The sequence below is a fragment of the Arvicanthis niloticus genome, chromosome 6 (genome assembly GCF_011762505.2).
Source record: "Arvicanthis niloticus isolate mArvNil1 chromosome 6, mArvNil1.pat.X, whole genome shotgun sequence".
Classification (NCBI taxonomy): Eukaryota; Metazoa; Chordata; class Mammalia; order Rodentia; family Muridae; genus Arvicanthis; species Arvicanthis niloticus.
The window spans coordinates 71,481,188-71,496,461 of record NC_047663.1 but is presented as its reverse complement, the minus strand read 5'-3'; the positions used below and the strand labels follow the sequence as shown (position 1 = coordinate 71,496,461).

The following is a 15,274-nucleotide window of genomic DNA, read 5'->3' as shown; positions in this document are numbered from 1 at the left end:
AGGTTGTTGAGAGCAGTTTCTCGGCACCCTGGCTCTTTTCTGCCTGAATCTGCGCTACTACAGAAAATGTTGATTTTAAAATTTATTGTGGGTAAAACAGGATAAAAAAAGGAACAATAATACATTAAATATTGGTGGTGACATACACTATTTTGTATTTCATTTTAAGCATTTTATCAAGAAAATAAATGTTTAGTTGGCTCATAGTCACACATAGGAAAGGATAAAAAGTGGTGTCTGGGGAATTCATTGAAGGAGATGTGTGGAGAAATTCCAAATGAGATGTGGAACTTCATCTGACTGTTGATAAGACTTGGGCCAAAGCAGAGGAAATGTGAGTATCTCAATATGCAAGCTCAAGAGTGAGGACGGTATGTTGAGAGCATGTTGAATAGAGATGTTTAGTTTGGATGCAGCATAGAGAATAGACAGACCTGAGGGCGGTGGGGCAGGTCTTTGAGAGCCTGCCAACTGCAAATAATTGCCACAGTGGGGGACAAAGGTCTCCAAGGCCATTCTTGATGAATAGGCTTTTTTGTCATGAGGAATAGACAATACCCCCAGGACAGAACTGAGATGTTCATGCTCTGAGGGTCAGAATATGTGTAGATAGCCTTACAGTCCAGAGGTTCTCTGATAAAGCACCAGGTTCTACCTGGTCTCCCTTTGCTAGGATAAACATTGGCTGCACGGGGGCATACCTCTGCCTTCTAGGTTAATCATGACTTTTCCATGATGGGAGCCCTGTCTCAAGACCTCTATCCCATAAAAGGGGTATCAGTACATCAAAGAAGTAAGTCTGTCTTGAACCTCTCTAGATACAGACTACAGATGTGTCTCACAAACCAACCGAATCAAGGGCAGTAAATGAAATGGTTCTCTCTCCTGGAGCTCTAGGTGAGTAAGGACTGAATGAGACTCTAAGGAGCCACAGTCTAGAATTCTGAAATGCAATATTGCACTGGCCAATTGGCACTGGGTGCTACTCTCTACCTTGCTGGTTTCATACATGTGAAATTGATGAGTTTTATTATTGATAGTCTTCATTGGCATTTATCCTCCTACCTGAATATGTACAACATATTAAATTTTAAAATTTCAAATATTGGAAGACTTTCTGAAAGATAGACAAGGAAACGGAACCCATGCCTAGATAGAGACACAAAATAAGCAACTTGTTAATTTAGTTTTTCATGTCAAAAAAGGTAGCAGGATTCAAACCATGATTTTGTGGCAGTATATTGACAATGTCATCATGTTTTGAATGATTCTCAGTATTGAAAATCAGCCTGAAATAAACTGTGAGATAGCATGGGATGCTGTGGTTCTAGTGAGGAGGGACAATATCCAGATCAGAAAGATACTGCTCCTGTAGCTTAGCATGTGGGGCAGGAGGCTGATCTGGTACCTGAAAAGGTTTGATAGCAAGTTCATAGCCCAGATACTGAGGACAGAGATTCATGTGTGGCATAATAGGAAAAAAGTGGACTTGGATTTGATTGTAAAATACAATGTACACTGAAGGTAATCAGAAAAGAATTTCTGAGTACCTCCCATCCACCCCTTCCTCAGACAAAAAAAATTCAATATTGCAGTTTGAATAGGGTTCCACTGAAGTCTGACAATATTAAATGAGTGGACTGGCATGAAACATGTAATAACACATGCTGTTGGTTGCAAAAGAACTTCAAACATGAATCCTGACCAGTAAAGTAATTGTGAAGATTATGTACAGATACACTGGCCCATGCACACAGTCATGTACACAAACACAGAAATCTGGACACAGATAACCAATGACCTTTCTGTAGCCAAAAATCAAGTACATAAATGTCAAGATATCTTTGTGTGGCACAAAGAGATTTGGCACAAGAAATAAACTTTTAAAAGACATGCAAAACAAAGACCAGGGCTGGGAAGCAGTCTCCAACATCCCAGTGTATCAGCCAATGAGTGCAGGACCCTTTTGCAGTTTTCTGATCAAATCTTCAGCTCTAAGTGAGCAGGCACCTGTCCAGGTACAGGAGAGTCCCATTCTTTCACAGCATGTATTTTTAGATCATTGCATTCCTTTTTCAGTACTGCTCACATTAAGTCACAACCTGCCTTCTTGGAAATGTCACCAGTTGGTTAAGTTTGGACCTTTTAAGAATGAAGGAAACTGGGTGTGTTTTCTGTGTGCTGCTTGTAACGAATTTACACACTTGTCTTCTAATCTAGAAACTCTATTTAAATCCCTGCTGCACATCTAGGATATTTATGTGCTTTGTCAACCTTATTGTCCTTGGCTCTGTTATCAGAGTTTTAAAGCAAACTTTCAACAAGGAATTTCTTAATGCTCCACATTCTATCTGACAAGACCAGCCAGATACAGTCAGCATGGTATTGAGACTCTCACTGCACACTAGATTCCAAACATAAGACCAGACTCCAAATAAACAGGGCAATCTCTACACCCAACTGTCTACATAGGACAGACACAATGGCAGTGCTTCATATCTAAGGACCTATTCTAATCTGGAACAAAGTCTATCCCTGTAGGTTTAGGGGAATATCAAGCATTCTTCTGCATTGGTCATTACTCTAGATATTAAAATCTTAAGTCTGAATAATGCCAGCTTCCTAATCTAATTTTGTCAGGGAGACTATTAAAACTTGCATTTTTTCATAGGTATATTCATAAGAAAATGGAAGACTAAAGATAGTATCCAGAAAATAGTTGACATGATATATCAATGAGTCAAAGAGAGAAATCTCCATGAAGAAGCTAGCTCAGGGCTTTATTCAAGTTTGATTTGAGAACCTGCATATGAAGAAGAAATTACCTTTGGGTTTCCTCGCAAACTAAGGGTTTTTTAGGTTCTGGGCCACCATTTTATCAAATCTTAGCTTGCATTTGTTAAAATCCATTAGTCAAGTGGGCATGACTTATTCATGCTGACTCTTTGGACACTATTCCAGGGTCACTTTCTGGTTTCTACTTATAACATAAATGATTGTCAGATGGTCCCCTCAGTTCCATCTCTGTCCAGCTGACATTTTGAAGCTCAGTTCAATTTTGCCTATTCAGTGTTGTTTCCTAGACTGTGGAAGTGGCTTAAAGTTTGTACCTCTTGGTTATATTGTATTAAAACCTTTGGGGATCTAGAATTCAGGAATTTTCAAATAATAATTCTTTTGATGTTTGTTGAATTGCAGTATGTTATGAATGTCTACATGATAGTATAAATATACTAGAGATTAGCATGTACAGCATGAGTGGCTAGCATCTAGCTTATCACTAAATGAGAATAGAGCAGTGTTAATTCTTCATTATTACACAGAAAATAAATATACCTGAGATACTTGGGTGTTTCACTCACAATAGCAGGGCATGGAATTCATTAATTCACCCAGCAGTGATCATTGAGAGATTTTACCCCTCCAATGCTGCACTGTAAGCTGAGGACACAATGCTGAGTAAGGTCAGCAGATCCAGTTGGATGGTCTTTAGAGAATACTGGTAGAATACACAAGTGTTAAAAGTACATACAACACATCTCTCAAAATTTAAAAATGCCTCAGAGTACTTAATCCCCATCAAATCTATCTTGCTTGTGCTGATTAAAGCATATATACTAACACTTTATCCATATAGTTTACATGTTTTCCAAAAGAGGAGTATTTCAGTACTCAAATACATCACTTGCAGCACTGATCCAGCATAGTCTCATTACTGACATTCTAATACAACTTTAATGAAAAGGTGATGTATGAACTTGGCACAAGATCACATATTAAGCAGAAGTGAGACTTCTGTCAATCACTAATTTCTTTCTTTGTGAGGAACTTGTTCATATACTTTTCATATTTTTACCACAAGAACTATTAACCCTTAATGGCAAAAATTTTTATGCATATCCCATTGCTATAATTCATCAATCTGTGTTCATTGTTGATTATATTTCATGAGAATATACTGAAGAGAAAAATCAGCTGTTTCACACAAAACAAAGTTATTTACATCTTCTACATACCCTGGATGAAAGTAACAGTAACATAGCACTTGTCAATATTATTAAGAATAGCATGCCATAAGGGATGAAATGTCCCTGTTAATTCACTGTGTTGTGTGGTACCCAGAAACTGAGCTTTTGAAGAATAAAGAGATGTGAACTATTTTCATTGAATGCAACAAATTCTGGAGAACACTGATGCAAAGAACTTTGGGTTGGAGAGATGAGAACAACTCCTCCTGGGAAGTCCAAAGGTGGGTTGATAAGTTGATTGAAAAGATGCCATATGAGCTGGAGAGATGGCTCTGCACTTAAGAGCACTGAAAACTCTTCCAGAGTTCCTGAGTTCAGTTCCCAGCAACCACATGGTATCTCACAAAAATCAGTATTGGGATCTGATGACCTCTTCTGGTGTGTCGGAAAACAGTGTACTGATACATGAAATAAATAAATCTTTTTTAAAAAGAAAAATAAGATGTCATGCATCGCAAGCATGATGACTCATAAAGAGAAACAAATTTTTTATAAGTAATTTCCCCTTAAATTACAGAGATCCACTCTTCTCAGTTTTTTTAAGTCAGGGGGCAGTGGTGTGAACAAGGTCTTGCAGATTGTTGCACAAACCACATACACTGATTAGAAAGCCAAAGATGTACAGAAAGGAAAGAACATGTGTTCTCTGCATGCTTAGTCCTGGGTCTTAATAGACAGAAACACTGTGCTTCGTAGAGAGCAAAAGAGAAGATAATTCTATGTGTATTTTTGCACATCCATTTATCATTTATATGGCTTGTCTTTTGAAGTGCTTAGATGCAAAACCTACTGACGCAAACACCAGCCCTGCATTTGATCTTTAAAATGCAATTTCCTAGTTAGTACATTTGGATACAAACATCTGTTCTGTTAGCAAGGCAAGATACAAACTCTACTTTCATAAACGAAGTATCAGATTCAAGGAATTAAAAAAACATGGCTAGAGTTCTGGAACACACAGGCAGGAGAGATAAAGTTCAAACAAATGCTCTATCATTCTAATCCACTTATTTGTATAATAATAAGAAAGACTGTTATTCAACAGATGTAACTGAGCAGCAACATGGAAATCAAAGTGCCTGGTTCAGGGAATGTTGTTTAGATTCATGATCTTCATTGTGGGCACTAAGTTAATCTCTGCCGTTTGTGCACATAAAAGGCTATGGACAAGTTCAATGCCACTTTAGAGAAGAGATTCATTCTGGTGGGCTTTTCAGATTGGCCTCAGCTGGAAATCATCCTTTTTGTTTTTATTTCAATTTTCTACTCCCTAACTGTCTTTGGCAACACCACCATCATTGTTCTCTCTCGAGTTGACCTTCGATTGCACACCCCCATGTACTTCTTCCTCTCCCACCTCTCCTTCCTGGACATCTGCTACACAACTAGCACCGTACCCCAGCTCCTGATCAATTGCCATGGACTTGACAGGACCATAAGCTATGGAGGGTGTGTGGCCCAGCTGTTCATATCTCTTGCTCTAGGATCCACTGAGTGTGTGCTCTTGGTGGTGATGGCTTTTGATCGCTATGCTGCTGTGTGTCGGCCACTGCACTACACGACCATCATGCACCCTGTTCTCTGCCAGGCATTGGCTATTGCTTCCTGGGTAGGAGGCTTCCTGAACTCTCTGATTCAAACAGGCCTCATGATGACCATCCCACTCTGCGGCCACCGACTGAATCACTTCTTCTGTGAGATGCCTGTGTTCCTCAAGTTGTCCTGTAAGGACACAGGAGAAACGGAGGCCAAGATGTTTGTGGCCAGAGCCATAATCTTGGTCTTCCCTGCAACATTAATTCTTGGCTCCTATGGACACATTGCCAGAGCAGTACTAAAGGTCAAGTCAATGGCTGGACGCAGAAAAGCTTTTGGCACATGTGGGTCCCACCTCCTGGTAGTTTCTCTGTTTTATGGCTCAGCCATTTACACATACTTGCAGCCCAAGAGCAGTTATTCTGAAAGGGATGGCAAGTTCATTGCCCTTTTTTATACTATCATCACCCCCATGCTCAACCCTCTGATCTATACCCTGAGGAACAAGGATGTGAAGGGGGCTCTGAGGAAGGTTCTAGGAAGAGGAACAGACTAGAAGGAGAAAAAACAGGACCACTACAACTTTCTATGATATATCTCATATCCTTAAGTCTACCCTGTTCTACCAACCAAGAAATAGCCTGCAGCAAGTCTCACAGGTTTGTTGCTTTCCTCTTTGAGAGCTAGAAGTCATTATCTCTTTAATTTCTTTCTCTGTTAATGCCTACAGTTCTTACAAGAAAGGAGTAAAAGTTGACTTATCTCAAACATAGCACAAGAATGCAACACCCCTTTTCCAAAGCCAGTGATTCCCAAATATATGTCGTGCAGATGCCACTTTGCCCATAAGCATAGAACACTGCTCAATGAAATGTTTCCTAATTATCCCAGCGTCCTCTCATACATCAGGGTTTAGGTTCTCAGGTCACCTCTGCCTTTCGAGTCTTTTAGTTCCTGTTACTACAGAAATAAAGGGGGACTGTGGTCTGAAGTAGCTCATCAAACATGACTTTTAAATACAATTTCATTTAGCTTAAAGAAAGTCCAAAATCTGTAAAAACAGCACCAAATAAAAGCATCAAAATCTACTCAGATGGGCCACAGATTTGTTTGTTACCATGGTGAAGATACTTCCACTGACAGAGAAGAAAATAGAAATGATGAGAAAAAAACAATAAACATTGAGAAAGTTGTATAATAAAAAAGAAAAGGTAGAGTAACTCGGGAGTGAAGAATGAGGGAATAAGGGCAGAGATGAGATAGTGAAGAGATGTGGAGATGGGGCAGGCTTCACATTCTACCACACCTATCTTTTCATGTACTTCAATGGGAGTTCATCAAAATTGTAGATATCCTTGTAAATAGCTTTAAAGTTTTAGTATCTTTCAGGCTGGATAAATATCTTAATTCCAATAGCAATTGCTACTTACATAGTCTTTAGAATATTTTATACAAATAGTTGTGAGAGTTAAATAAACTCTAGTAATCCATGATTAAACTAAGCTTTACTTTTTAAAGAAATAACCATATTTTGCAACATGTACCTGGGGCAGGTTTTGTAACCCCAATCTATCCCATATAACTGCACTTTATGATTCTTTTTTCTGAGAAAGGATCCCCTCCTCATCCCAGTTTTCCCGCAAATACTTCTTATTGAAGCTAGTGAATCACCATGCTAGGAAATTGTTGAGGCCTAAGCAGGAGTCCCTGTTCGGGCACCAAAAATGTTGCAGCCCAAGCTGCCCCACTTTGGGTGGCCAAAAATGTTTCGACCCTCTCCACTCCGCACTTGGCGGCCACTGTTTCCTGGCCCAAGCTGCCACTCCTTAGCTCAAGGTAATTACTAACCACATACATGAAGCAATGCTTTCTTCTTCATCCTTTCATACTGTTTAAACAACTAGTGTGTGTGTGTGTGTGTGTGTGTGTGTGTGTGTGTGTGTGTGTGTACCTAATAGAGAAAAGTTTTGTGACTAATGTACTACTCTTTTATTTGGCATGCAGTTAAAAAAAGTGATCACTAAAAAAAATAGCAAAACCTATATAAAACAATTGGTAGGGCAGGACACACACAACCATTGTTTTTGCAACTTATATCTTTTGGGATGGTGTTTTCATCTCCATGAAAACCTCTAACCCTTGGGTATCCATGGACCTTCTCACTTATGACAGTAACTAAAGAATTTTTAGCCACAAAGAGCAAAAAATGCAAAAAAAAATAATGCAACCTGAGATAATCATAATTAAGTCCATGTTAGACAAATGTATGCTTTTTCTCATTAGCAGTTTCTAGACTTTATATAGAGTTTTGTATAAAGGTTACATATATGTGTGTCTATATAGTTTTAGATACTTTACATATATACACACATTGTATGTATACAAGTTACACATATATACACATATTACATGTACATTGTATCTATATGGATGTGATATACATATATCTATATATATTCACTCTATATATGATTATACATATATAGAAATGATCAACCAAATGAAAACCTGGTTATAAAAAAATAAAATTGAGAAACCCTTGGCTAGAAAGCAAAGAACAAGAACTCTAAACAATTAAATCTATTCCAGCTGACACTGGAAATGCAAGAGAGAGAGAGAGAGAGATCACTGTGAGAAACAATAAACCAATGAGCTTAATGACCTAGACTTAATGGACAGGTCCTTGAATGCATTCAGTTTAGCATGATTGAGTCATAAAGAAATATAAAGGCTCAACAGATCAATAGCAATCAATGAGATTAAATATGAAATTTAAAAAGCATCTCACCAAACAAATACCCAGTACCAGATTACTCACTGTTAAATTCTACAAGCAATAATGAACCAATATTGAACCTTCTTTGATTATTCCAGAAAAAATAAAAACAGACAATTCTTCCATATTCACTCTGTAAGCCCTGCATTGCCCTGATAACAAAACTAGATAAATACACACACACACACCAAATAAATAAAATCATAGGCTGATGAACATAAGCACAAACATTTTCAGTACAACAGTAGCAAAAGAAAATCCAATGGTACATTAAAATGTCTATCCACCATGACAAAAATATGATTCCCCAAATTGCAAGAATGGGTCGATACATATCAATCACATGACACACACCAATGAAACAAAGAAGCAAAAAACATACGATGATGCCCTTATTGGGTAGGCTTATCCAACCTGGATATGAGGACTTTTACCTTGTTTTATTGTATCTTGTTTTGTCATGTTTGGTTGTCGTCTCTTGGAGGCCTGCTCTTTACTGAAGCAAAACAAAGGAGGAGTGGTTCTGTGGAAGAAGGGAAGCATGGAGGGAAGATGGCAAGAATGTAGGGAAGGAAAATTGTGATTGGGATGCAATGTAAGAGAAAAATCTATTTTCAAGAAAAAATAATTTGAATAAGATATATGATTTCAACAGATTAAAAACTATAAAATTTATCAATTCTTTAAGATAAAAATCTCTGAATAAATTAGCTATAGAAATAATAGAAACAGAAGAAAAAGACAAAGGCTAACAGACTATATGTGAGAGCAAGATCCATTATTCTGTTGCATACAAGAAACACACCTCAACATCAAAGATAGACATTGCCTCAAAGTGAAGAGCTGGAAAAAGATTTTCTAAGCACACAGATGCAAGAAACAAGCTGGACACTAGAATAGCTACTCTGATGTCTAATAAAATAGACTTCCAACAAAAATTAATCAAAAGAGATGGAGAAGAGCACTTTATATTCATCAAAGGAAAAATCCAAAATGATCATGTCTCAATATTTGGGGCAATATCTATGCCCCAAATGCAAGGATACCCACATCTGTAACATAAACATTACTAAAGCTTAAATCATACATCAAACCCCACACATTAATCCTGGGAGACTTCAAAACCTAACTCTCACTAATAGACAGGTCAACTAAACAGAAGTTAAACAAAGAAATAATAGAAGTAACAGACATTATGACTTAAATGGACCTAGCAGATATCTACAGAACATTTCATCAAAAAAAAAAAAAAAAAGAAAGAAAAGAAAAAAAGAATAAACCTCAGCATATCACAGAACCTTCTCCAAAAATGCAGATATTCTTTCTGTATTCTATCAGACCATCATGAATTAAAGCTGGACTTCAACAACAACAGAAACAACAGAAAAACTACAAACTCATGGAAATGAACAACTCTCAACTCAATGACCACTGTATCAAAAATAAAAAATGAAATTAAAGACTTTCTAGAATTCAAAGAAAGTGAATATACAATGTACCCAGACTTATGGGACACAGTAGCAGCAGTGCTAAGAGGAAAGTTCATAGCACCAAGTTCCCTTATTAAAAAAAATTAATGAGATTTCATACTCGCAACTTAACAGCACACCTGAAAGCTCTAGAACAAAACGAACAAACACACTCAAGAAAAGCAGAGGGCAGGAAAAATAAACTCATGGCTGTAATCAATAAAATAGAAACAAGGTGAACAATTCAAAGAATCAATGAGACAAAGAGTTGGTTCTTTGAGAAAATCAACAAGATAGACAAACTCTTAGTCAAAGTAACTAAAAGGCAGAGCAGGAATACCTAAAGTAACAAAATCAGAGATGAAAAGGGAGACACACCAACATACACAAAAGGAGACACAGAGGAAATCCAAAGTATCATTAAGTCTTGCTTCAAAAACCTGTGCTCCACAAATTGGAAAATGTAAATGAAATGGACATGGACGGTTTTCTTGATAGACATCACTTCCCAAAGTTAAACCAAGATCTGGCAAAGAGTCTAAAGAGAAATAGGAATAAGGAACTAGAAACAGTCATTAAAAGTTTCAGTCTCCCAACCAAAAAAAATCCAGATAGATGGTTTTGGTGCATAATTCTACCAGATTTTCAAATAAGCGCTAATTCCAATACTCCACATATTATCCCACAAAATAGAAAAAAAGGGAGAAAAAGAAGAACCACTACCAAATTCATCTTATGAGGCTACAATTACCCTGATACTTAAACCACACAGTGGGTGGATAGAGGGAGGGAACTTGGTGGGGGAGGGAGTGGGGATGAGATCAGGAAGTTAGAGGTGGGGAGAGAAGTTAGATGGAGGGAGATTGGGGATGCATCTCTGGGATAAACTAGAAACCTAGGGCAATGGAAATTCCCAGGAATCTATGAAGGTGACCCTAGATAAGACTAGTAGCAAACAGATGTGGAGCCTGAATCAGCTATCTGTAATCAGGCAAGGCTTTCAGTGAAGGGATTGGGACATCAACCTAGCCACAAAATCTTAGACCCACAATTTGTCCTGACTACAAGATGTGCAGGGGTAAAAGATGGAGTAGAACTTAAAGGAATGGCCAACTAATGACTAGCCCAGCTCGAGACCTATGCCAGTAGAGGGAGCCCACCAGTGACACTATTAATGATGTTCTGCTACACTTGCAGACAGGTTCCTAGCATAAATGTCATCAGAGAGGCTTCACCCAGAAGCTGATGGAAACAGATGCAGATACACAAAGCCAAAAATAAGCAGAAATTGGGGAACCCTGTGGAAGATGGGGAGGAAGGACCAAAGGAGCCAGAGGGGTAAAGGACACAAGTAAACCTACAGAATCAACTAACCTGGGCCCATGGGGGTTCATAGAGACTAAACCGCCAACAAGAGAGGATACATGGGAAAGACCTAGGCCCTCTGCACATATGCAACAGTGTGCAGCTGATCTTTATGTGGGATTCCTAAAGCAGGAGCAGGGACTGTCTCTGACTATATTGCCTGCCTTTGGATCCATTTGTCCCAGCTGGGCTGCTTTGTCTAGCATCAGTAGAAGATGTGCCTACCCCTACTGTAACTTGGTATACCAAGGATAGCTGATACCCATGGGAGACCTATGAAGTATGGTCTTTCTGAGAAGTATGGAGTAATGGATGATGGGGGTGGGGAGGGGAGAGTGCAGAATGTAAGGTAAATAAAAACTTTCTTCTTTTATTTTCATTGGATATTTTATTTACATTTTAGATATTATTCCTTTACCCCATTTCCCCCTCCCAGTAACCCCCCTCTACTATCCCCCTCCTACTGCTTCTATGAGAATGTGCCTCAAAAATCCCCCACTCCCACCTCCCCACACTCAAGATCCCCTATGCTGGGCTTCCAGCCTTCATGGGACCAAGGATCTCCTCTCCCACCTATGCCCAACAAGGCCATCCTCCCCTACATATACAGCTGGAGCCATGGGTCCCTCCCTATGTGTTTCCAAGCTGGTGGTTTAGACCCTGAGAGCTCTAGTTGGTTGGTATTGTTGCTTTCCCCATGGGGCCACAAACCCTTTCAACTCTTTCAGTCTTCTCTCTAACTCCTCCACTGGGAACCCCATGATCAGATCAATGGTTAGCTGTGAGCATCTGCCTCTGAATATGTCAGACTCTGGCAGACCTCTAAGGAGACAGTAATATCAAGCTCTTGTCATATTGCACTTTCTAATATCCACATGAGTGACTACCTTTGGTGAGTGCACATGGGTTGGATACCCAGGTGGAATGGTCTCCAGACCACCCTCAGTTTCTGTCCCACACTTTGTCTCCATATTCGCTCCCTTGAGTATCTTGTTACTTCTTTTAAGAAGGATTGAAGCACCGACACTTTGGTCTTCCTTCTTTATGAGCTTCATGTGGTCTGTGAGTTGCATCTTGGGTATTTCGAGCTTTTGGGCTAATATCCGCTTATCAGTGATAAATACCATGTGTGTTCTTTTGTGATTGGGTTACCTCACTCAGGATGATATTTTCTAGTTCCACCCATTTACCTAAGAATTTCTCAAATTCATTGTTTTTAATAGCTGAGTAATACTCCATTGTGTAAATGTACCACATTTTCTGTATCCATTCCTCTGTTGAAGGACATCTGGGTTCTTTCCAGCTTCTGGCTATTATAAATGAGGCTGCTATGAACATAGTGGAGCATATGTCCTTGTTATATGTTGGAGCATCTTCTAGGTATATGCCTAGGAGTGGTATAGCTGGGTCCTCAGGTAATGCTATGTCCAATTTTCTGAAGAACCACCAGACTGATTTCCAGAGTGGTTGTACCAGCTTGCAATCCCACCAACAATGGAGTAGTGCTCCACTTTCTCCACATCCTCGCCAGCATCTGCTATCACCTGAGTTTTTGATCTTAGCCATTCTGACTGGTGTGAGGTGGTATTTCAGGGTTGTTTTGATTTGCATTTCCCTGATGACTACGGATGCTGAACATTTCTTTAGGTGCTTCTCAGCCATTTGAGTTTCCTCAGTTGAGAATTCTTTGTTTATATCTGTACCCCATTTTTAATAGGGTTATTTGATTGTCTGGAGTCTAATTTCTTGAGTTCTTGGTATATATTGTATATTAGCCTCTATCAGATTTAGGATTGGTAAAGATCTTTTCCTAATATGTTGGTTGCTGTTTTGACCTACTGACAGTGTCCTTTGCCTTACAGAAACTTTATAATTTTATAAGGTACCATTTGTCAATTCTTGATCTTAGGGCATAAGCCATTAGTGTTCCCCCTGAGCCCAAGTATTCAAGACTCTTCCCCACCTTCTCTTCTATTAGTTTCAGTGTATCTGGTTTTATGTGAAGATCCTTTATCCACTTGGACTTGAGCTTTGTACAAGGGGATAAGAATGGATTAATTTGCATTCTTCTACATGTTGTCCTCCAGTTTAACCAGCACCATTTGTTGAAAATGCTGTCCTTTTTCCACTGGATGGGTTTAGCTCCTTTGTCAAAGATCAAGTATGTGGGTTCATTTCTGGGACTTCAGTTCTATTCCATTCATTTTCCTGCCTGTCTTTGTACCAATACCATGCAGTTTTAATCACTATTGCTCTGTAGTACAGCTTGAGGTCAGGGATGGTGATTTCCCCCAGAAGTTCTTTTATTGTTGAGAATAGTTTTCCCTATCCTGGGTTTTTTGTTATTCCAAATGAATTTGAGAATTTCTTTTTCTAACTCTGTGAAAAATTGAGTTGGGATTCTAATAGGGATTTCATTGAATCTGTAGATTGCTTTTGGCAAGATAGTCATTTTTACTATATTAATCCTGCCAATCCATGAGCATGGGAGATGTTTCTGAGATATGTTTTGATTTCTTTCTTCAGAGACTTGAAGTTCTTGTCATACAGATCTTTCACTTGCTTGGTTAGATTCACACCAAGGTATTTTATATTATTTGTGACTATTGTGAAAGGGTGTCATTTCCCTAATTTCTTTCTCAGCCTGTTTAATCTAGTTGAGAAAGGTTACTGATTTGTTTGAGTTGATTTTATAACCAGCCATGTTGCTGAAGTTGTTTATCACTTTAGGAGTTCTCTGGTGGAAGTTTTGGGGTCACTTAAGTATACTATCATATCATCTGCAAACAGTGATATTTTGACTTCTTCCTTTCCTATTTGTATCTCTTTGACTTTTTTTTGTTGTCTAATCGCTCTAGCTAGGACTTCCAGTATTATATTGAATAGGTAGGGAGAGAGTGGGCAGTCTTGTCTAATCCCTGATTTTAGTGGGATTGCTTCAACTTTCTCTCCATTTAGTTTGATGTTGGCTACTGGTTTGCTGTATATTGCTTTATCTATGTTTAGGTATGGGCCTTGAATTCCTGATCTTTTCAAGACTTTTACCATGAAGGGATGTTGAATTTTGTCAAATGCTTTCTCAGCATCTAGTGAGATGATCACGTGGTTCTTTTCTTTGAGTTTGTTTATATAGTGGATTACATTGATGGATTTCTGAATATTGTACCATCCCTGCATTCCTGTGATAAAGCCTACTTGATCATGATGGATGGTTGTTTTGATGTGTTCTTGGATTCAGTTTGCGAGAATTTTATTGAGTATTTTTGCATCAATATTCATAAAAGAGATTGGTCTGAAGTTCTTTTTTGGGTCTTTGTGTGGTTTAGTTATGAGTGTGATTATAGATTCATTGAGTGAATTGGGTAATGTTCCTTCTGTTTCTGTTTTGTGGAATAGTTTGAAAAGAATTGGTATTAGGTCTTCCTTGAAGGTCTGATAGAATGCTGCACTAAAACCATCTGGTCCTGGGCACTTTTGGTGGGAAGACTTTTAATGACTGCTGCTATTTCTTTAGGGGTTATGGGACTGTTTAGATGGTTTACCTGCTCCTGATTTAACTTTGGTACCTGGTATCTGTCTAGAAAATTGTCCATTTCATCCAGATTTTCCAGTTTTGTTGAGTATAAGCTTTTGTAGTAGGATCTGATGACATTTTTAATTTCCTCAGTTTCTCTTGTTATGTCTCCCTTATTTAGTTCTACTTTTATTAATTTGAATACTGTCTCTGTGCCCTTTGATTAGTCTGGCTAAGGGTTTATCTATATTGTTGATCTTCTCAAAGAACCAGCTCCTGGTTTTGTTGATACTTTTTATAATTCTTTGTTTCTACTTGGTTGATTTCAGCCCTGAGTTTGATTCTTTTGTGCCATATTTTCCTCTTGGGTGTATTTGCTTCTTTTTGTTCTAGGGCTTTGAGGTGTGTTGTCAAGTTGCTAGTGTATGCTCTCTCCAGTTTCTTTTTGTAGACACTTAGAGCTATGAGTTTTCCCCTTAGCAGTGCTTTCATTGTTTCATAAGTTTTGGTATGATGAGCCTTCATTTTTATTAAATTCTAAAAGGTCTTTCTTTCTTTATTTCTTCCTTGACCAAGTCATCATTGA

The 15,274-nt window shown here is 38.4% G+C and overlaps 1 protein-coding gene across 2 annotated transcripts; it reads left to right on the top strand.

The window, feature by feature from the left end:
- The first annotated feature begins 621 nt into the window (after window positions 1-621).
- LOC117711098 (olfactory receptor 2Y1B-like) lies at window positions 622-6,652 on the top strand. 2 transcript variants are annotated; one of them, XM_076936934.1, is made up of 2 exons: window positions 622-793; window positions 4,123-6,652. In XM_076936934.1, exon 2 carries the CDS (start codon window positions 5,191-5,193, stop codon window positions 6,118-6,120), a length of 930 nt encoding a protein of 309 aa, XP_076793049.1. In that variant the 5' UTR covers window positions 622-793; window positions 4,123-5,190; the 3' UTR covers window positions 6,121-6,652. The 2 variants fall into 2 exon arrangements, with proteins under 2 accessions (XP_076793049.1, XP_076793048.1); XM_076936933.1 differs by having other exon boundaries at window positions 622-897.
- The last annotated feature ends 8,622 nt before the right edge of the window (window positions 6,653-15,274 follow it).

What these genes read in the sequence shown, in the direction of transcription:
- LOC117711098 (XM_076936934.1), top strand. Translation starts at nt 5,191, where the DNA reads ATGGACAAGTTCAATGCCACTTTAGAGAAGAGATTCATTCTGGTGGGC.